We start from the raw sequence: 23,898 nt of genomic DNA on the forward strand, positions 1-23,898 counted from the left end.
ATGATGATGACCTTGTTGATATTCCTACACAAACAGGCATCTTCCGGATGATGTGACCTACATGAATATTGAATACCAACTGAAGACGCCTTTGTGCCAGTGAGGATGTATTTCTTCAGAGGTTCCACATTGTGAGAAACCACCGTATAGGTAAAGTGCATCTAGAATGCAAAGGAATGTTCACAGATTGACAAGAAATGGTTGGCGTGTCATGTTGCCACGCACTATTTTCAGTAGCCACGCCCCTTCGGGTATTTGACCACACCCTTTTTTACCATACGCCTAAGGCGCGCTAAACATCTTTTTAATGGGTGGTGGTGTTGGGGAGGGGGGGGCGCACCAATCTTAAATTTGCCCTGGGCTCCGAAGACCCTAGCTACGCCACTGTATCACAGATATCTTCTACTTACCTTTCTCTCGCAGAATGGCCCGCTGTCCCCATACTCTAGTATCACAGGGATCTCATGCTTATCTTTCTCTCGCGGAATGGCCTGCTGTCCCCATACTCTAGTATCACAGATATCTCCTGCTTACCTTTCTCTCTCGGAATGGCCTGCTGTCCCCATACACTAGTATGGGGACAGAATTCATCAAGCTCCGAAAATATAATATTTTCAGAGCTAGAGTGCGGGACCATTCGCCATCTTCAGGTGGCGAAAGCTACCGATACCCGATCCTTCGCTATGGTGAGGAGTCCCGGGTTGTGAAGAGGGATCTTTTCGGATACCTTCGCTTCTGTCCGTCTCCTTCCGCCGGACGTCGGGGCTCTTGAGCACATGCGTGATCTGTAGGTGGCTCATGCGCACTCCCATCACTGCTCCGAAAGGAACAGTGAAAAGATTCACTGATTTTCGGATCAGCTGATGAAGCAATGATGAATTGCTCCTGAATCCGCGGCGAGTTAAGATGTTAATTATCGAACCCCAATAATTAACATAATGAATAGGCCCCTAAGGGGTAAATTTACTAAATGTTGATTTAGCTAGATTTAAAACATAGATGGGCTTTCCAAATGCAAAAATTTGCATATTTATCATCCGTAGGGTTTCATCTTCAATTCGAAGTTGAAACCCTACGATGATAAATTTGTAGATTATGCCTTTGGAAAGCCCATCTATGTTGATGAGTGACCATATAGATGTACAGGGTTGCCGGCCTAGTCCATTATACAGGTCATAGAACTCTGCGGTGACTTCTGATATATCCGTAATAATGTAAGGTAGGGGGGTATATTGCACCTTATGATAGACAAGATTTAATTACATTTAGTAAGAAATAGAACTTGTGAACAGTATTAGCAACTTATTATGGTTTTATGTTGATCAATACCAATAAATGTATAATACTATGGGGAGTTAGATCACCTATGCGTCACAATTTCCGAATGGTAAAATGCGTTAACTAAATAAAAATTATTGCTGGTAAATACAAATGAGCAAAAATTGTAAGATGTGTGTCTGTCTGCGCTAGCATTTTCGCCAGGATTATGTCATGCATACATCACATACACTTACTTTTTGTTGTTATAAATTGGTTTATTGCTAATTATATACAAATGTTTTTCTTTCTCCTGGTTTTCCTACTCTTTTTGAAATTCTGATGACAGCACTGTGGGCAGGAGTTAGTTTTGCTCCTACTCATGTCTTGCTCTCTGCAGAGAGTCCATACATAAATAGAGCATGGGGGTTCACCATCGTTCTACCTCTTCCACCATCGATAGTCTTGCACCACATGCTCTCATATGTCAGCATACAGCTTTTCCCAGTATGTATAAATTGTTCATGCCCAGTTGTTTATTTATTGGCGCCACCCATTTTTGGGGAGTTGGGGCGACAGGGACCATCCATTTTCTGGCTATCATGACCGGTTAGAATATGCAATTTAACCAGAAATAGATGTGGATTCCGATTATCCATGATAGAATGCTGACCAACATATAAACATATGGGTCATCAGCATTCTTACAAATGTTTCCTTCTCCATTGTTAGAACTTTCTTCCACAGGCTCTTCCGTCTCTTCCTCTTCACGTATACTGGGAAGACTTGGCCTAAATGCATAGCTCTTGTATTTGTAGATCCTACGTTTGCTATACATTGGTGGGGTGTTGATGATTTTTCGCAGAATATCTGCTTCCTCTTCTAACGAGAGATCCATGGATTGGACATTAGAGCAGATGCCAGGATTCTGAGCTATGGCAGATGCAGCATAATCCCCATCATTATCATCATCATCTTTACAGCATTTGCTTCCGCAACATCCCATTTTGCAATGGAAACGTCTTACCTCCAGCTCCCTTCAAGAAGTGAGAATCAAGCCAAACAGCTCATTGTATATGATCCATATGTGACCTCATAATGGCCAGACATGGTAATACATTGTGACATCACCAGTCTGTGTAATCAGCAGAAGCAGCATCTGTCATACCTATGTGATTTTTGTCTTGGCATCCATGGATTATAATGAAAAATACTGAACCCAGTCATTAACAACCAGAGTTGACCAGTGACCAGTGACAAAATCGGCACCATTAGTCAGTGCTGCCTATGCTTACTTATCAATCTGCCTCCACTTCCACAGTGATGCTGAATGTACCCAAGTAGAACAATAAATATATAGTGAGATGAGATAGCCAAACTGACGCTATGTTATGGAAAGCATGAGATAGCACTGATCTGTTCAATTTAATTTGAGTGTTGTGGGCGTGTAGACAGACTTCCTTGCTGGTTTGTAAGAACAGCGGCTGGGATAGGCTTCCACATGCAGTCACGCGGATATTTAATATACATGAGCGGATTCTCGCATTACCATAGTATAGTAAGCAGGCAGCCGTAAAAGTGACCAATGATTATGTGGAGACCCACCCGCACCATTGTTAATCTGACCCTAATCATAAATCGATAGTCAATGTTTCTGATTGGATGGAAATGGATCGCAATCGTTGCCGCCATTTATTCTACGGTGTCAGCATCATAGCACCCTTTGTGTATGGGCTGCAACTAAGCAAAGGTGTCACCAGTTCTGGTGACACCCGGTACGCACTCCATTTTCCCCTAGTGCAGCAGAGACTGTTGCCGTAGATTTATTCTTTTGCTTTGGAGTTTACTTTGTTGGCCTATTGACCCTGGGCTGGATGTTCCCTGGCCCTTGGCTACATGGGTATTGTTGCACCTCATTTATCTGGGTGGGGAATTAGGTAGTTAAGTATAGTTGGGGTGGAGCTTAGTTTGGGGATCCAGATATGACATAGGTTGGGGGCTTAGTGTCTTATAGGGTGGGGGGGGTGTTCTTATAGTTGCTGCCTAAGCTGTAGAGATACCAGCTGATCAGCTGTTGTGCATATTATTTATTTCTGTTTTATTCTTGTTGGTCTGGACTACTTTACAAACGTTTCTTTGAGGTGAGTCTATGTTGCCGGGTCTGGTATTGGGAATTGTGGCCTTTCCTATTTTTACATCAGGGTCCATAGGGTATCCACAGGATACCTTGGGGTATAGGTGATGACGTCAGGCATCGGGCACCATAGAGTTAAGTTTTCAGCCTCCCAGGATGCACTAGGGTCCCCATCCTATACCCCGTCCCCGCGCCAAGGCATCTCAGTTTCATTGGTGCCCGATTCGGAGTCGGAGCACCTGTTTAGAGGGGGCTAAGCATAGCCCCTGAAGTTTTCTTCAAGGCAGCTGTGGCTGCCCATCTGGAAGTACAGCATGGACAGTCAATACTGACGTCGATGCTGTCTTCCCTACACCCCGCCGGTACCAGAACGCCGGTACCGATCCGGGGATGCTGGTAAGCATCTGGGGTCACCGCTAGCGGTGACCCCAGATGTTTTGGGCCATGGCCGGATCTAAGGGGGACAACAGGTAAGCAGCAGGGGTCCCGCGGTGGGACCCTGCTGAACATGGTCCAAAGTCCCCAGGCAGGGGGCTCCCTGGGGACTGGCTGCAGCGTGGAGCCAGGTATTAACCTGCGCTTCCACTACCCCCCTGGGACAGCGGACCGCGGCAGAGCTGTAGCGCTGCGGCATCCCAGGGGTTAAATGCAGGCCAGGGGAGCGCGCCTTCCCTGTCTCAGCCAGCGCCTCTCCTGCTGCACACAGCCCTCTCTGCACACGCCGACTGGCCCTGTGGCAGCGCTCCTCCCCCAGGCCAGCCTCCTCTATGCTCCTCGGTGGCCATCTTCAGTAACGCATGGTGAACGCTGCTGGAAGCCTAAGATCGGAGGCATCGTGGTCTGGGTCCCCCCGCATACCTCTCCTCCACTTGGTCAGATATGTGTATGCAGCGCTGTGTCCTGCCAGACTCTGTGTAGTTGAGTATCAGCGCTGATAGTGCAGGATTTATTTTTCTGTGCATTGTATGTGACTGTGCTAGCGCTGCTGCCTGTATTTTTAATTTACTGTCAGCCTTATCACTGTCCCTGTTCTTTCTGCTAAAGCCCTTGCGGTGCGGAGCTTGCAGGGTAGTCTCTCGCTATACTAACAAGTATTGGTGAGAGGGGTCACATACTTACCATCATGTCTGAGAGTGACTTTCCTCTCCAGCTTCAGTGTACTACATGTAAAGTACCTATAGCTTGGGAGGGTAGCGCGGAGGGACTATGCCGGCAGTGTTATTTATTGGTGTGGCCAATTACTGTCACAGCACCGGTACAGGAGCCGCCCTGGGCTTGTTTCGCCAAAGCACTTACAACCCTGGTGGGCCAGTTGGCTCCGCCGCCTGCGTTCTCACAGATGGGATTGTCCCAGCAATCAGTGGTGTCGTCACCCATGCAGGGTTTCCCGAGGCAATTGATGGTACCCCACAGTCTCCCTATTTCCCCTCCCCAGGTCTCTCAGGAGCCTGCGTGGGTTAATCCCCTGACTAGTTCTGTACAGCACTTGTTGGATGTGTTACAAGGGGAGTCTGTGTTGCGGCCACATAAGCGGCCGGTGGCATCTCTGTCTGCTCCTTATGAGGATGACGACGTGACGTCTGATGATGGGGAGATTCTGGATCTTTCGGACCAGGAACCCTTCCGTACTAAGGAGGCGGACGCTAGGTCCAAGGTGTATATTCCTGGATTTATTCGGGCAGTCCGCACAGCTTTGGTGATTGAGGACGAAGATCCTCCGGTGTCCAAATCTAAATATGCCTTTTTTAAGGATATTAAGGGTGACGCCACAGTGTTTCCTCTTTCGGGGTCAATTGGTGGACCATTTAGAGGAGGCGTGGAAACAGCCTGGCAAACGGTACCAGCCACAGAGGCATTTGGCGGTGGCTTATCCGTTCGCGGATAATTATTTTTCTAAGTGGGAATCCCCTCCACAGGTGGATTCTCATGTGACACGCCTAGTCCGTAGTGCCACATTACCCATGCCGTCCATGTCTTCCCTAAAGGATGCTACGGACCGCAAGGTGGAGATCTGCCTAAAGTCCGTTTATTCCCTTGCGGGGGGGGGGGCAGCTAGGCCGGCTATGGCCATTTGTTGGGTTGTCAGAGCTATGGAGCACTGGGCTGACACTTTGGAGGCGTCCTTCGATTCCGACTGTTCAGCTGAACAGATAGAGTTGATCGGCAATCTCCGGGATTCGGCCACTTATATCAACAAAGCGGCCTTGGATATCAGTACCCTGGCGTCTCGGATTTCTTCGGCAGCTGTAGCTGCTCGTCGCAACTTATGGTTGCGATCTTGGAAGGCGGACGCTGATTCCAACAAGGGCTTGGAAGCGTTGCCTTTTAGTTCTATTTGGTCCGGACCTGGACAAACTTGGAGCCACACTGGCGGCAGCCAAATCGGCATGTCTCCCATCTGCTGCAGTTCCTTCCGGTTCAGGTACGTCGTCCTTTCGGCCTTATAGGGCCCCCCAAAAATCGGCCAAGCCCCGGAAGCAGGCCTGGAGTACCAGACGTCCGGCCCCTAAGCCAGATGACAAGCCTGCGACCTGACGGTCCGGGCCTCCCTTTGGGGGATCCCAAAGTGGGAGGCCGCCTGCTGCAGTTCGCCCGGTGTTGGTCAGTCACCACGACAGACACTTGGGTTCACGAGGTGGTTTCTCGCGGGTACGCCCTCTCCTTCCGGCACAGACCCCCGTCTCAATTCTTCACCACGGGTCTGTCATCAGACCGGAACAAAGCCTTGGAACTGCGGAAGGTCTTGCACACTATGCTCCAGGCTGGAGTTATAGTGCCTGTTCCATTCTCCCAGAGGGGCCAAAGTTTCTATTCCAATCTCTTTTCGGTGCAGAAACCCAATGGGTCGTATCGTCCGATACTCAACCTCAAAGCTCTCAACAAGTCTTTGCGGGTGCCGAAGTTTCGGATGGAGACCCTACGGTCCATCATTCTGGTGCTGGAACTTGGAACCTCCATCATGTTGTCGTTGTACATACAGGACGCTTACCTGCATGTCCCTATTCTTTTACGTCATCAACAGTTCCTCAGGTTTGCAATCTGCAACGACCACTTTCAGTTCCGGGCGTTACCTTTTGGCCTGGCGACAGCACCACGTGTTTTCATCAAGGTGATGGCGGTCATGGCGGCTTCCCTGCGGCTGCAGGGAGTCCGCATGTTACCGTACTTGGACGACCTTCTCTTGGTGGCAGGATCTCCAGAGCTCCTTCTACGCCACTTGGACCTGACCATTGCGGTACTGCAGTGGCACGGCTGGTTAATAACCTGACAGAAGTCCACCCTGATCCTGTCTCAGCGGATTCTGCACCGCGGAGCCTTATTGGACTCCGGACAGCAAAAGATCTTTGTGACGGGGGAAAAGATCTCTGTCTTGCAGTTGAGGGTGCACAGTTGTCTGCAGAGCCGCCGGGTGTCTCTGCACTCGGCGATGAGGTTACTGGGTTCCATGGTGTCGGTATTCGAAATGGGGGAATATGCCCAGTTTCACTCCAGACTACTGCAGCACCTGATCCTGTCCAAATGGAATGGACTGCCTCAGACTCTAAAATCCCAGACGATGGTGCTCACTCTGGAGGTTCGCCTGTCCCTAGCCTGGTGGTTGCAGACGACCCATCTCAGCAAGGGTCGTCTGTTCTGGGTGGCGAATTGGGTCCTGTTGACAACAGACGCCAGTCTTCGGGGCTGGGGAGCAGTCTCTGGTCCACACTTGTTCCAGGGCAGGTGAACTCAGGCAGAAACAGAGCTTCCAATAAACATTTTGGAGCTCCGCGCGGTGTTCAATGCTCTCCAGCAGGCACATCGTGTTCTCCCAGGTCACCCAGTGCAGGTCCAGTCAGACAACGCTACCACCGTGGCCTACATAAATCGGCAGGGAGGAACCCGAAGTCGGGCGGCTCTCGTAGAGGTGTCCCGAATCCTGGTATGGGCAGAGCGCAATCTCCCGGCCGTATCAGCAGTATTCATCCCGGGAGTGCTAAACTGGGAGGCGGACTTTCTCAGTCGCCGGGACGTTCATCCGGAGGAATGGTCCCTGCACCCGGACGATTTTCAACTGCTGGTGGACAGGTGGGGTCTTCCAGAGATCGACCTCACGGCGTCCCGGCACACAACAAGTTGTCGGTGTACGGGTCTCGCACAAGAGACGAAAAGGCGTCTCTGGTGGATGCTCTGTCCGTCCGGTGGACGTTCCGGTTCGCTTATCTGTTTCTTCTGTTTTCCCTTCTTCCGCGGGTAATCCGGAAATTCAAACAGGAAGGAGGGACGCTTCTGTTGATAGCCCCCGCATGGCCCAGACGGCACTGGTTCTCAGACCTTCAGGGTCTGTCCGTGGACAGTCCTCTGCGGTTTCCGCTACGACCGGACCTTCTGTCACAGGGTCCTTGTCTTCACCCGGACCTGACTCGGCTGTCTTTGATGGCGTGGCTGTTGAGACGGCCATGGGGGTTTTCCAGCTCTAGTGCAAACCATGCTAATAGCTCGGAAACCGTCTTCCGCGAGAATATACCATCGTGTGTGGCATACGTTCTTCCAGTGGTGTCGACCGAGAGGTTATGCACCTCGGGAGTTTCGTCTGTCTAGAGTGCTAGCCTTCCTACAAGCGGGACTGGACCATGGGCTTCGCCTTGCTTCTTTAAAGGTGCAGGTATCTGCCCTGTCTGTCTGGTTCCATCGTAGCATTGCTACAATCCCTGATGTGCGCACCTTTATGCAAGGTGTTCTGCGAATTCAGCCGCCATTTATTCCACCTGTGGTGCCTTGGGACTTGGCTGTGGTCCTGAGGGCTCTCCAGGGACCGCCGTTTGAACCACTGGGCTCAGTGGATCTTAAATGGCTAACAGCTAAGACTGTTTTCCTTTTGGCCATAGCTTCAGCCAGACGTGTTTCTGATTTAGGGGCTCTCTCTTGTAGACCCCCTTTCTTGATTTTTCATGGGAACAGGGCAGTGCTGCGCACTCGTCCTGAATTTCTTCCCAAAGTTGTTTCCCAGTTTCATGTTAACGAAGAAATCGTTGTGCCGGCTTTTAACTCACCTGGCCTTTCAGTGGGTGAGGCCACTTTGGATGTTGTGCGGGCCTTAAGAACTTATGTTGACCGCACTTCATTTAGGAAGTCGGACGCCTTGTTTGTCCTCTATGGCTTCCGTAAAAAGGGTTGGCCTGCTTCAAAGCAAACTTTGGCAGCGTGGATCCGTATGGCGGTTTCAGAAGCTTATCTTCATGAAGGCCTGCCGGTTCCACCTTCTGTGAGGGCTCATTCCACTAGGTCTGTGGGTCCTTCATGGGCAGCTCGACGTGGTGCTTCTGCAGTCCGGATCTGAAAGGCGGCCACGTGGTCTTCTGTCCATACCTTTGTGAGGTATTATGCATTTGACACCTTTGCCTCTCAGGATGCTTCCTTCGGGCGGCGGATTCCCCTTTCAGCACAGGAGCGTCCCCACCCTTAAAGGATACTGCTTTGGGACATCCCCAAGGTATCCTGTGGATACCCTATGGACCCTGAAGTAGAAAATATGAGATATGGTAAGAACTTACCTTTTGTTATCTCTATTTCTACGAAGTCCACTCCCGCCCTGTCGCACCTGTGCTGCAGATGGGCTTTGCTCTGGTCACCGGTTTTTCCATCTCCCTCTGGTGAGAATGTGATTCTTGTGTGTGTCCAGATCTTTTTTTCTATCTTCCTTCTCCTCCTCCGGCCTATGGCTTGGTACGTAACTGAGATGCCTTGGCTCGGGGGCGGGGTATAGGAGGGGGACCCTAGTGCATCCTGGGAGGCTGAAAACTTAACTCTATGGTGCCCGATGCCTGACGTCATCACCTATACCCCAAGGTATCCTGTGGAACCCTATGGACTTCGTAGAAATAGAGATAACAAAGGTAAGTTCTTACCATATCTCATATTTTCGTTATCCTTATTTTCATAAAGAGCCATATTGACCCTATGTGTAGGCTGGAATTTCTCCTTACTTTGCAGGTACTTATCTCTCTTGTTATTTTTATTTCTCATTGCGAGGGCCTGGAAGGCTCCTTCAGGCACCCAACTCGTTGATATTATACTATTAGGGGTTTTGTATCTGTGGACTACCTGCACAGTGTATTATAAAGCTGTTACCTTTTCGTTTTTGACCTTGTTCTCTCCTTTATTTTTTGTTTTCTTTAATATATTCTGTACTTATCCTTCACCACACTAGGCCACTGACTGGATATGCGTAAAACTTTTTCATATTGTCTTTTTGTACTGTCTTTGATATTGTATATTTAATGTTATTTTGTTTTATTGCTGTCTTCATTCATGCCAGTCCTTTTGTATTGTTTATTTTGAAACTGCACATTTGTCTTGTCTCAAATGTATTCTGTTATTTTGGGTATAAACTTTAAAAAAACTTGCAAATATAAACTGATAAAAGAAAACGCAAAGGACAGCTCTTCAAATAAGAGCTGGGTCGGACTGGACCACAGGGGTGCGGAGAAATCCCCGGTGGTCCCCACTGCCTATGGGCCCTCCCCCCTTTTCTAGTTGTGAGGTTCCAGACCTCAAATTATAGATAGTTACTCTATTAGACAGTTACCTGGAGGAGCAGGACCACTGATCAACATGGGGGCTTGGTTCCCTTCTAGAGAAACTACACCAAGATTTGCCTCATGGTTAGGCAATCATCTGTGGTTTCTTTCTCAACCCCTCTGGTGGATAACCACACCCTTTAAGCATGGGCCCCTACCACTGCATTCCCAAGGTGGGCCCTTCATGCACTTCTGCATTTCTGTTAAACACACAGCTAACAGGCAGCTCTATTGTATTCAGTCCAAGGGGTAAATTTACTAAAGGTGGATTTTGCATTTTGAGTGATTTGAGGTGCGATTTTCATTCGATTTGGATTCGATTTTGGTTTTGAGTATTTACTAAAGGCCAAATCGCATGTAAAATCGGACTTCAAATTGACTTTGGACTCAAATTGACAATCGGAAAAACATTGGTACTTAGCCTAACACACACAACCCTTATTTACTATCATTCGATTTGAAATCGTCCTCAAAATCGGACTTCAAATCAGTCTTCAAATCCCCAATACAATAGAACTGCTTTATGCTTTCGATTTGAGCATGAGCAGGTCGGATTCACACAGATACATGCAGACATCAGTGAGATGCCTGCATGTATCTCACTGTGAAAAGCGTCTAAAGAGTTAAATTAAGAAAAAAAAAAGCGTGAGGTCACCCCCCAAAACACAACCAGCCCCGGACTTTGCCAACCCTGTACTGGTTGACTAAGTACAGGGAAAAAATGACGTAGGGTCTCCCTTTACTTAGTACAACCAGCACAGGGCTATGGGAAGCAGAGCTGGTTCTGGATTTACAGGGAAAAATTTGCGTAGGGTCTCCCTGTAAGATCCAGAGAGAGCCCTGGACCCTTTCTAATGGGGGGCTGATGCCACTGCCAGGGGACCCCTATCACCGGGCCCCCCAGCTGCAGCATCAGCCCTGACCGTTTGTCAGCCCTGGCCAGGGATCCCTGGGGAGTTGGAGACCCCTTTAAAAAGGGCACTAAAGTTTATCCTGCGGCTCCCACCATTGAGCACCAGCCAATGAAAGTACAGACACAGAGGGCCTGATTCAGAGCCGCACGCTATTTGCGCTCGCTCGGTCAGAAAAAGGGGCCGGCTATTTAAATTGAGCGCTCGCTCTTTGCGGTCTGTTGACGCCTCTATGTCTGAGCGAGCGAACGAAACATGCGCTCGCTGTTTTGTAAAGACGCCCCCTGGCCGCTCGCATCCTACGTCATCTCCGCTATTTATTTGATTAATCGAGTACATCGAAAGGCATCTGAACTGCTCGCAGTGCTTGTGGTAGGTTTATCCTACCGCAATCATACGAACAGTTCAGGCTAAGAGACAGCCAAGTGACGTGGTCGATGACGCTGCTTTGTTAATTATGCACACCCTTAAAACGCCCGTTTTGACCGTTTGGCACGCCTGCGTTTGGATCTCCACTCCCCGTTTTCAAGCATCTTCCCCTGTTACCACCCACAAACGCCTCATCCTGTCACTCAAATTAGCAGGCACTCACTATTTGGCGAACGCTCGATTTCCGATCGCACTGACTGGTTGGCGCATGCGCATTACCTCCCATACGCATGCACAGTTGTGCGAACATCGCTCGGAGCGAACGAGCGGCCGCTTACGAGCGGCTCTGAACCAGGCCCAGAGTTTCAAAGGATGAAGCCGCGTCTGTGCGCATCATTCGGGAAGGAGTAATCCATCTGGTTAGACTGATTACTCCTTAATGCAAGGGTCGGGTTATCGTTTTTTTATTTTAACCCTTGGATGCCTACTGGAGAAGGGGACTAATGGAGGTTAGATAGGTGAGTATTGTGTCAGTGTGTGTATGTATGTATTAAAGTTATACTTTGTAAGGTGTGTGTGTTTCTTGGGATATTTCTTTACAGGTGAACTACAAGTCCCAGAGTGCCCTTAACGCCCCTCATGCTGGTACTTGTGGTTCTCCAAGTACCACCATGCAGGGGAGGCTTGCTGGGACCTGCAGTTCTACTGGAAAGACAATGTTTATTTATATCTATATTTACACCACACTGTCACAATCAACCCGCCACCCAGGGGTGGTGGGGATAGCCCCGGGCTATCAACCCAGGCTAGGGGTGCCCTGGAGAGGGAGACCCCTTTTTTTGAAGGGGTCTCCAACTCCCCAGGGATCCCTGGCCTGGGCTGACTAACGGTCAGGGCTGATGCTGTGGCTGGGGGGGCCCGGTGATAGATACATGCAGGCATCTCACTGATGTCTGCATGTATCTGTGTGTCAACAAACTGCTCATGCTGAAAGTGAAAGCATGAAGCAGTTCGTTGTGTCGGGGATTTAAAGGGTGATTTGCCGTTCGATTTGGACATGAACTTGCCAAATTGAACAGCAAATCACTCTTCAAAACCAACTCAAATCTAATTTGTTTTGTAAATCGACTAATAGTAAATGCAGTGAAAAAACGTTTTTCACTGCATGCGATTTGAGTCGATTTGAGAAGTGCTAAATCACTCCTCAAATCAAGCAATAGTAAATTTACCCCCAAATATGACTGAATACACACACTTGCTACATGATTGCATACACCATCGACAAATATCATTCTGTCAAACACGATTCTTAGTAAATTTGTGAGTTTGTTTGAAACAAACTCACTGGTGTCCATGCAATACCCAGCGTATTTAATACGTGGCCAGATACGATTCTTAGTAAATATACCCCTATGTATTTATATACAGTATAGAGTGGGTTCTTAGGGCCTGATTCAGTAGCAGACGCAGAGGCGTATTTATAATGGGTGCAGGGTGTGCGAGGCACATGGCCCCTGGGTCCAGGGGGGTTTTGCACCGCACACCCTGCACCCATAAAACATACCTCTCCGGAGTCCCATGTCGGCTCCATAGTCTGCGCCTGTAAAAACAGCTGGAAAATGGCTGCCGCTGCCATTTTCCCGCCGTTTGCGCATGCGCAGTACAGGGTAAATTGCCACCGCAGCAATTTTCCCACTGACCTGTGCAGTAGACTTAGACTAGTTCCCGGAGTCTACTGCTGCTGTCAGTGCGCAGGCGGCATCAAGGAGAGAGGAGGGGACCCCAGACGGGGAATGCACACGGGCCCCTTCCTCTCTTAATTCGGCCCTGGGATGGAGCCCCGACCAATAACAAAGAGTGAGGAGGCAGTCCCTTCCCATAATCACCCATGGCTCCTCCAGTGAGCTGGGTCCCATGCTGGCCCTGATGTCAGCCAGCCCGGTTCGCATGAATGGAGCGTCAGTCACACAGAGGAGGAGGGATCACGGTGGCTGTTTCCCTGCTGCTGAGGGGAGGCCTGAGCCGGGTGCTGTGTTGAGAGTCTGGTGCAGATTATCAGTGACTGCAGTGGTTATGTGTGAGTTCTCTGACTGCACTATGCTATCCAGCCGTTTCAGCTGACCACCAAGCTGCTGGATCATTCCAGTTTCCATCTGGTGGTGGATCACTTATTGTGCACTCCCGGCCAAATCTGACTCTGTGTGCGCTCACACACACCAGCCTGGAGGTCAGTGCCAGATTAATGTCCACATGGGCTTGGAGCTGAAATTTATGAAGGGCCTATTGGGCGCCGATGCAGTGAGTGTGACAAGTGCTGCAGACTGATAATGTAAGGTCGTGATCAGTGTGGTTTACGTAGGGCTGTGGGTGTGATTAGTTCCATGGAGGGTATAGCTGGGCCTACATTCAACCTTGTGAAATGATGTACACTGTGTTTTGCTGCCTTTCTTTGAGTGCTAGAATAGTTTAGATTAAAAAAAGAAAAGAAAACAAATCCAAACAAGTTATTGGCATATTTCTATAAGGGTACATCCCACAACCCTAGCCACTGCAGTAATGGACACATTCATTAACTGACTTCTTATGCTGGGTACACAATATATGATAATTGATACAGGTCCAATAACCCGTACACATTGAGCGCGATTGAAATTTTTTAAAAAGTGGCTATTTTATTTAGGGCGCCCGACGGATCAATTCAATTGCTCTGTTCAGGCGCGGTAGCTGCCGGCTCCGGCATCTCTGCTCGCACCCTCAGGAAGGTGCAAGCAAAATGTGCGAGAAACAGTCAAATGGGGCACTTTGGTTGGCTGGTATAAAACAGACTAAAATCCTTTTATGTATTCAACATTTCAGAACTTCATTTTCATCAGGATTAACGTAAGGACTAACACAAGTTCTTAAACGTCGATAACATAAACAGATTTTAGTGTGTTCTATACCAGCCGTCCAAAGTGCCGCACATCCGACTGCTACATCGTCCTCTCTCTTCACAGGCAGAGGTAATATCTCTGTGTGTCTGTGCATATATATATATATATATATATATATACATACATACATACATACATACATACAGATATTGTTATTCCATTAGTTGTTGGTGAAAGTGAATTTTTCAGAGAATGATGGCAAATGGTATCTCAGAAACTAATACACTACCCTTTATACAAAGTAAGCTTGATGATGGGATAGTTCCTGTAGGCACCTCCTCTTACCAGATGAACACCTTACTGTGACAAAAGCAACCAATTAGGTGTTTAAAAAGTAATTTTACATCTATCAAAATTCTTTCAATAAAAAATGTTTTACACATCACTGGTTACATACAATATTTTATAGAGATGTGTTCACACTTTACCCATGTTGGAATGGAAAGCCTCTCTGTCCATCCCTCCAAACACCACTAAAATAAAAATAATAAAATATATATATATATATACATATACAGTAGATTCTCCAATGGCACTCGTAGGCTCTATTCAGGGCCGGTTCTAGATATTGTGGAGCTGAGGGTGAAAGTTCCCAGTTGCGCCCCCCCTATTTTATAGATGGTGTTCCTCTGCACATACCGGAGGCGATTGCGCTTCCGGAAAGGGGGTGTGTCCTTGCAGGGAGCACCCCAAAATTCATCACCCATTGGGGCAAGCCCAGCACTTATGCAGGTGCTGGGCTTCCCCCAAGCTCTCCCCTCACAGCGAATAATTGCCACATGCAGTAATGCCCTTTATAACACATTATGCCACACGCAGTAATGCCCTGTATAACACATTATGCCACACGGAGTAATGCCCTGTATAACACATTGTGCCACACGCAGTAATGCCCTTTATAACACATTGTGCCACAAGCAGTAATGCCCTATATAACACATTGTGCCGCACACAGTAATGCCCTATATAACACATTGTGCCACACGCACTAATGCCCTTTATAACACATTGTGCCACACGCAGTAATGGCCTTTATAACACATTATGCCACACGCAGTAATGCCCTGTATAACACATTATGCCACATGGAGTAATGCCCTGTATAACACATTGTGCCACACGCAGTAATGCCCTTTATAACACATTGTGCCACATGCATTAATGCCCTTTATAACACATTGTGCCACAAGCAGTAATGCCCTATATAACACATTGTGCCGCACACAGTAATGCCCTATATAACACATTGTGCCACACGCACTAATGCCCTTTATAACACATTGTGCCACACGCAGTAATGGCCTTTATAACACATTATGCCACACGCAGTAATGCCCTGTATAACACATTGTGCCACACGCACTAATGCCCTGTATAACACATTATGCCACACGCAGTAATGCCCTGTATAACACATTGTGCCACACGCAGTAATGTATAACACATTATGCCACACGCAGTAGTGCCCGGTATAACACATTATGCCACACGCAGTAACGCCCTTTATAACACATTGTGCCACACGCAGTAATGCCCTGTATAACACATTGTACCACATGCAGTAATACCCTGTATAACACATTGCGCCACACGCCGTAATGCTCTTTATAACACATTGTGCCACACGCCATAATGCCCTGTATAACACATTGTGCCACACGCTGTACTACCCTGTATAACACATTATGCCACATGCAGTAATGCCCTTTATAGCACATTGTGCCACACGCAGTAATGCCCTGTATAACACATTATGCCACACGCAGTAATGCCCTTTATAACACATTATGCCACACGCAGTAATGCCCTTTGCAACACATTGTGCCACATGCAGTAATGCCCTGTATAACACTTTGTGCCACACGCAGTAATGCCCTTTATAACACATTATGCCACACACAGTAATGCCCTTTATAACACATTGTGCTACACGCAGTAATGCCCTGTATAACACATTATGCCACATGCAGTAATACCCTGTATAGTGTTCACTCTAGCTCCGGCGGCAGGCAGGGCGCCGGAGCTAGAGAGGGCAACCTTGTGCGCGCGCGCGTTCGAAAAGGGGGCGTGTCTATGAGATGCGTCCCCTTTTCGTCATACTTGGGGGCGTGCCCGGCACTTACGGACATGCCAGGCAGCCCCCAAGCGATGCACAAAGAGAGAATAGATGCCGGGCGCATGCGCCCGGCGTCTATTCTCTGGCGGTGACCGGGTCACCGCACGTTTCTCCATCCACGGGAGACTGCGTCCCACGGGTGAGGATGGCACCCGCAGGCTGTGAGGGCAGGGCGCTTTTGCCCTCCTCCTGGAGGGCAGGGTGCTTTTTGCCCTGCAGAAGGAGGGCAGGGCACCGCGCCCCGCTAAAACAGCCTAGCGGGAACGCTACCTGTATAACACATTGTGCCACACCCAGTAATGACCTGTATAACACATTGTGCCACACGCAGTAATGCCCTGTATAACACATTATGCCACATGCAGTAATGCCCTGTATAACACATTATGCCACATGCAGTAATGCCCTTTATAGCACATTGTGCCACATGCAGTAATGCCCTGTATAACACATTATGCCACACTCAGTAATGCCCTTTATAACACATTATGCCACACGCAGTAATGCCCTTCGTAACACATTATGTCACATGCAGTAATGCCCTTTATCACACATTATGCCGCATGCAGTAATGCCGTGTATTATATATTGTCCCCAATTCAAATTACGCCACACAGTAGTCCCTTGCTCATGTTATGACACACACTAGCGCCCCTTTTACACAATGCCCAAATTAGTGCCCCTTATACACAATGCCCACAGAAATAGTGTCCCTTATACAATGAAAACAGTAGTAGTGCCCCCTACACAGAGCCCCCGGGAGTGTTGCCCCCTATGCAATACCCCCTATAGTAGTGCCCCCAGTAGTAAATGCCCTATTAGTAATGCCACCAGTGGTAATGCCCCCATTAGTAGTACCCCCAGTGGTAATGTCCACTATAGTAGTAATCCCAGTGGTAATGCCCCCTATAGTAGTGCCTGCAGTGGTAATACCTCCTATAGTAGTGCTCCATTAGTAGTGCCCCCAGTGGTAGTGGCCCCTATAGTAGTGCCCCCAGTGGTAATGCCCCCTATAGTAGTGCCTGCAGTGGTAATACCTTCTATAGTAGTGCTCCATTAGTAGTGCCCCCAGTGGTAGTGGCCCCTATAGTAGTGCCCACAGTGGTAATGCCCCCCTGTAGTAGAGTCCCATTAGTAGTGCCCCCAGTGGTAGTGGCCCCTATAATAGTACCCCCAGTGATAGTGCCTCTAAAAAAAATACATTTTAAAATACAAACACAATACTTACCTTAAGCCCTGCTCCTGCATCAGCTGCCGTCCGGTCAGACAGCTCTTTGGATCTATGACTGCTCCTTGGTTCTACATTTATACACACACATATACATTTATATATATATATATATATATATCAATAAATATATATAATCATACGCACACACACACTCACAAATAGACACATAAATACACAGTGGCCAGACATTACACTGTCCTGTGGAAAGATAACCTGGATGTGCTTGCCTGTTACTTCCCCTCCTGAGCTAGTGCGACTGGTTGACACAGCTTCAGAGCAGGACGATTATGAGGGGGCAGAGCTATGGTTGCCTCGGGGGCGGAGCTTCCACGGGTCCGAGGTGGGCGGGGCTTCGGTGTGCCAGTCTACCAGCGGAGAGGAGAGGGCCAAGGGATTGTGTGAGACCGTGATTTTGTTAACGTCGGCCGGGAGGTAATGGAGCTGGGCAGTGAACGGGGCTATTGCTGATGATAGAAACTTTTTTTTTTTACCATCTGCACTAGAGCCTGTGTATGCTGTGGGCCTATTTTCAAAGGGAGGCCTGAAGCTGTAGCTCCACCCGCCCCATTGTTAATCCGGCCCTGCCCCTATGACAAAGATTGTTTTTCCTCATTTTGAGATGCGAACATGGTGGAAAGATCCAAGCCAAATCCAAATCGCTCAATAAACTAACTGTAAGTTGAATTAGTAGTATTATTATTATTTTTGAATGATGTGGAGACCCACCCGCGTCATTGTTAATCTGACCCTGATCATAAATCGATATTCAATGTGTCTGATTGGATGGAAATGGATCGCAATCATTGCTGCCATTGATTCTACAATGTCAGCATCATAGCACCCTTTGTGTATGGGCTGCAACTAAGCAAAGGCATCACCAGTTCTGGTTACACCCGGTACGCACTCCATACCCCCCCAGCTGATATATTATTTATTTCTGTTTTATTCTTGTTGGTCTATGTTGCCGGGTCTGGTATTGGGAATTGTGGCCTTTCCTATTTCGTTTATCCTTATTTTCATAAAGAGCTATATTGATGCTATGTGTAGGCTGGAATTTCTCCTTACTTTGCTGGTACCTATCCTGTTATTTTTATTTCTCATTGCGAGGGCCTGGAAGGCTCCTTCAGGCACCCATCTCGTTGATATTAGTATGGTGGGAGCCGCAGAATAAACTTTAGTGCCCTGGAGAGGGAGACCCCTTTTTTTGAAGGGGTCTCCAACTCCCCAGGGATCTCTAGCCTGGGCTGACTAACGGTCAGGGCTGATGCTGTGGCTGGGGGGCCCGGTGATAGATACATGCAGGCATCTCACTGCATGTATCTGTGTGTCAACGAACTTCTCATGCTGAAAGTGAAAGCATGAAGCAGTTCGTTGTGTCGGGGATTTGAAGGGTGATTTGCCTTTCGATTTGGACATGAACTTGCCAAATCGAACAGCAAATCACTCTTCAAAACCGACTCAAATCGAATTTGTTTTGCAAATCACAAAACAAATCGACTAATGGTAAATGCAGTGAAAAAAACGTTTTTCACTGCATGCGATTTGAGTCGATTTGAGAAGTGCTAAATCACTCCTCAAATCGAGAAATAGTAAATTTACCCCCAAATACGACTGAATACACACATTTGCTACATGATTGCATACACCATCAACAAATATCATTCTGTCAAACACGATTCTTAGTAATTTTTTGAGTTTCTTTGAAACAAACTCACTGGTGTCCATGCAATACCCAGCGTGTTTAATACGGGGCCAGACACGATTCTTAGTAAATATACCCCTATGTATTTATATACAGTACAGTGGTCGAAGTGGGGCGGTATACGGCGGTATGACATACCGCCACTTCCCGGCCCCACTTCATTTTAGCCGCAGAAGAGAATGCATCAGCGCTGGGATGCAGTATGGCATCCCAGCGCTGGAGCAGCGGCGGCAATGTGTAGAGATGAGTCCCGCAGGGGACACATCTGGATCAGCGGCTGGCATGTAGCCGGGGCAAAGCAGCCATCTGGTCCCGGCTGCATTGTAAGCAGCGCACAGCCAATTGCAGGGCTTGCGGCCACCAGCCAATCACGGGGCTCGCGGGAGCCAGCCAATGAGAAGCTGTCAAGTGGCAGCTTCTCATTGGCTCGCACTACTGCAGCAGCAACGAAGACCCGGTGCTCCTGGCAGCTCCGTTCCAGCAGCGCAGGACTGCAGGTAAGAGGGAAGTAGAGAGAGGGGAGGATGTGAGAGAGGGAATAGAGAGAGGGGCAGACAGAAGGAGGCAGGCAGTTAGTATTGTAGGGGGTGAGGGAAGAGAGAGATTCAGTGAGAAGGGCAGGGTGTGAGAGAGGGGAGCAGGGAGGGAGAAGTGTGGGGTGGGGTGAGTGACGTACAATGCGGTGATATGGAAGCAGAGGCCCAGGGGGGGAAATTCAGTCTCCATACCCCCACCTCTAAATTCCCACTTCGAGCACTGATACAGTATACGTTAATATGGGGCGTGAGGCTGTATTTTGCCTAAGGCCCTGTGGGGTCTTAGGGCCTGATTCAGTAGCAGGCGCAGGGGCATATTTATAATGGGTGCAGGGTGTGCGGGGCACATGGCCCCTGGGTCCGGTGGGGTTCTGCACCGCACACCCTGCACCCATAAAGCTTACCTCTCCGGAGTCCCATGTCGGCTCCATAGTCTGCGCCTGTAAAAACAGCTGGAAAATGGCCGCCGCTACCATTTTCCCACCGTTTGCGCATGCACAGTACAGGGTAAATGGCCACCGCGGCCATTTTCCCAGGGACCTGCACATGTGCTAAAGACTCTGGGCACACTCTAGTGCCCAGAATGTAAGTGTGGCGCTGGCCGCGCACCGCTCAGGGTGCAGTCAGACCCACGGACGGAGAGAAGGGGCCCCGTGTCGGAGACTGCACACGGGCCCCCTCCTCTCTAGAAATGCCCCATAGCAGACACAATGTCGATATTTTCAAAGATTGAGCATTTGTTAGCTATTGCGCCTGTGCGAACACTGCACTGCGCACGGGCAGGAATTGCATTGCGATTACATTAATAAGCAAGAACCATTCGTGAAGAGAGTGACAGGTAGTCAGCATTTGGGGGTGGTAATGGGGTTGGTTAGAAAAACGCAGACTTGTCTCACCATTTTAAGTGCTGGTACCGATGTTTACCCTGTTGCTCATCATTGGGCAGATATGGGAAGGCAGCAGCGGGCGTCCCTATGCTCGGGGTGCTGTGGAAGCATTAGTATATTTTCGCAGCAGCATATCGCATGTGAAATCTCAGCTGAGATTGCATTAGTGTCCGCTGCTGAATCAGACCCTTAATCCGGCTCTGGGACAGAGCAGAAGGAAGGAGGGATGGAGCAGGGACATATTTATAATGGGTGCAGGGTGTGCGGTGCACACGGGTGCCTGTGTCCAGGGTAGGCCAACACGGCACACCCTGCACACATACTTTTTAATACTTACCTCTCCGAAGCCCCACGTCGGCTGGAGCAGCGCTACACAAGATGCCTGGAAAACGGCCGCCACTGCCATTTTTCCCGGCATTTTCCGCAAGCACAGTAGGGAAATCACCGGGAAAATGGCTGCCACGCCATTTTCCCACTGACCTGCGCAGTAGACTTAGACTAGTTCAAGGTCAGAGCTTGTGCAAGTGTGCGTGAGGCTGCGATGGTACTCGGTGTTACCGATGGTTTTGCAGTCTTGCTAAACATTACGGATGTGTGTAAGGTAAGGTGGGTGTCCTTATGTAGTGCAACTAATGGCATTATGATCGCAATGGATTAGCATACTATCGCAGTTAAACTGCGTGCGTAATCGCTATTGCAGTTGCGTTCCGTAGTGAATCAGGCCCACTGACCACACACATATCGATTTGTTGCATTACCAGTGCACACAAGAACATGCATATGACAGAGCTGCAGCCACATGTGCACGCCTGTAGGAAGCTAAGCACACACTCTGCACATTACACATGTCCCCTCTTAGTGCCTAACCCTAATACTCCACCCCACAGCGTAACCCTAACCAGCCCCAACATTCTTACATTCGGGATGCCAACAGTCTGAATTCTGGTGGCATTGTGAGTGGTTTCAGCATTTCAGAGCCGGGATCTCGACTGCCCAGCATCCCGAAAGTCAGTATGCTGACTACATCCTCTGCATAGTATGGATTATTATAAGTAGTACCAGCAACATCATGTTAACTAGCATACTTAATATAGCATTTCTTTCTCATTTCAGGTCTATATTATAAATAAATCACAATACTACAAATGTATTAAGATTAAGAAAATACAGCGCACACGTATCTTTCTGAGAGAAAACTTGTTATTAAACGGAATGTTATTTCACATTGTGATCAAATAATTTACTTTAAATTGAAATTCAAAAACATTATTTTTGAAACTTTTTCACTTGAGAGTCGAGTACGCCTTTCTGTTACAGTTTGTCCCTGCTTTGAAAAGATGCGCTCACATGGTACAGAAGTAGCCATTATGCAGAGGCGTCGTTTCATCAGGTCAAAAAGAGTCGGAAAAATCACTCTTTCTTTCCACAAAAGTAGCGGGTTGTCTACCCTGGGCAAAAGGGGCATCCTCATGAATTTATCGAACTCGATAATGCTTGCTGCTCGAGAATTCTCTGCATGAGTTTGGACTAGGCCTCCTACAGACATGTCAAAATCTTCCCATACAGAGCTGGAAGGTGTGGAAGTTCCAAGATCTTCTGTGGCCGGCAGAATACATTGAGCTATTGGTGGCCTAGGCTCTTGGTATTCATTTCGTCCACGTATTGCGCAACATTTATTAATGACGGTTTCTTTGGTCTCTTTAAAGCGATGGTCATCTTTGGAGAATCCATGTTCTCTGAATTTAGGATCCAGCAAAGTCGATTTCCATACGATGGTCAGATCCCGATAATTTTTTAGTAGACGGTCCGACACTTCCTCTGTAAGTTTGGTAACTAGAGCAAGGACAGTTTCGCTATCAAAGACAGTGTTCTTCAGCCGGAGACAGTGGCTTAGCAAGCCTTTGCTAAGTAGGACAACTTTAGACAACGTAACATTGTGCTCACTACTGATTTCCCTGGTGACCTCTTCAAAGCACCCAAGGATTTCAGATGACTTTTCAATAACATACCAGTCTTCATTTGTCAAACGTTGAACTGAATCGGGATTCAATATAGCTAAGGCACTTTGAAGAGGCTCTTTTATTTTTGAAATCCTCTGTAACATTTCAAATGTAGAATTCCAACGTGTTGGACAATCTTGTTTTAATGTTAAAACGGGATATCCCATCTGCCTTTGTATGCTGTGCAACTTATCACTAGCCTGTGGACTTCGTTTGAAATATTCCTCTGTAGACTTCACTTTTGCCCTTATTCCACCTAGTGTTTCCAGACTTGCTTGCACAACTAAGTTCAAGATGTGTGCAAAACATGGCACATGCCACCAATTGCAAAGCTGCACAGCTTTGACCATATTGGCCGCGTTGTCTGTTGTGCACGCCACAATTTTGTCATGTATGTTCCACTCCCTTGTAATTCTTTCCAACTCGCTGGCAATATTGTCTGAAGTGTGTTTGCCAATAAATTTGAAAGACGATAGGAGGTATGATTTCAGACAGCAGTCCTTATCAATAAAATGTGCTGTCACAGCAAAATAATTTTCGTTCTTCAAAGAAGTCCACCCATCTGTAGTGAGAGCTATGTATATTGCATTGTGTTGAATCTCATTTTTAATTCCCTCCAATGTATTATCATAAAACTTATTTAATAAGCTATTGGATAAAGTTTTTCTGCTTGGTAGTTCATAATTTTTGTTAAGCATGGATAGTAATTTCTTAAATTCAGTACTCTCAACAACATTGAAAGGATGGTACTCTTTAACAACCATCCTTAAAACTTGTTCATCTATTTTAGAACGTTTGGCGGCAGATATTGGTTTAGTTGTAAATGTAGTGATTTTGCTTTGTTTTGAATTTGAAGAAGTAGATGCTACAACAAGCTGCTCAGGAGGAGCTGCTGATGAATTATCGTGCTGGTTGTTACCTTCATTTGAAGGATGTTCTTCATGAATTTCAATTGCTAATTGCAATGGCCTTGAACAACTTTCTGTTAGGTTAATAGTCGGATGTTTAACCCGTAGATGTCTTGTCATATATGAAGTGGAAGACCCCTTGCCAGACAACACGGATGAGCATATGTTGCATTTAACTTTTTCCTTTGAGGGGCGAACAAAGTAATCCCATACCGGACTTTTTAACGCCATGATAATAATAGTACAGTATACTCACTGCACTCAGCGTGAAACTAAACAACTGCGCAAGTGCGTGTGCGAAATTAACAATCAACTGCTGACTCTGAATGAGTGACTGACTGACAGTACAGATCACTA

General features: G+C 47.7%; 1 protein-coding gene across 1 annotated transcript; it reads right to left on the bottom strand.

Annotated features, from left to right (window-relative positions):
• Positions 1–1,173: 1,173 nt before the first annotated feature.
• Positions 1,174–23,772, bottom strand: LOC148538629 (E3 SUMO-protein ligase ZBED1-like). The gene is made up of 3 exons (XM_088452560.1): positions 21,921–23,772; positions 1,966–2,139; positions 1,174–1,238 (listed from the first exon to the last, which is right to left on the bottom strand). Exons 1-3 carry the CDS (start codon positions 23,770–23,772, stop codon positions 1,174–1,176), a joined length of 2,091 nt encoding a protein of 696 aa, XP_088308686.1.
• Positions 23,773–23,898: the final 126 nt, after the last annotated feature.

The sequence above is a fragment of the Taudactylus pleione genome, unplaced genomic scaffold (assembly GCF_031769625.1).
Source record: "Taudactylus pleione unplaced genomic scaffold, aTauple2 ptg000038l, whole genome shotgun sequence".
Lineage (NCBI taxonomy): Eukaryota > Metazoa > Chordata > Amphibia > Anura > Myobatrachidae > Taudactylus > Taudactylus pleione.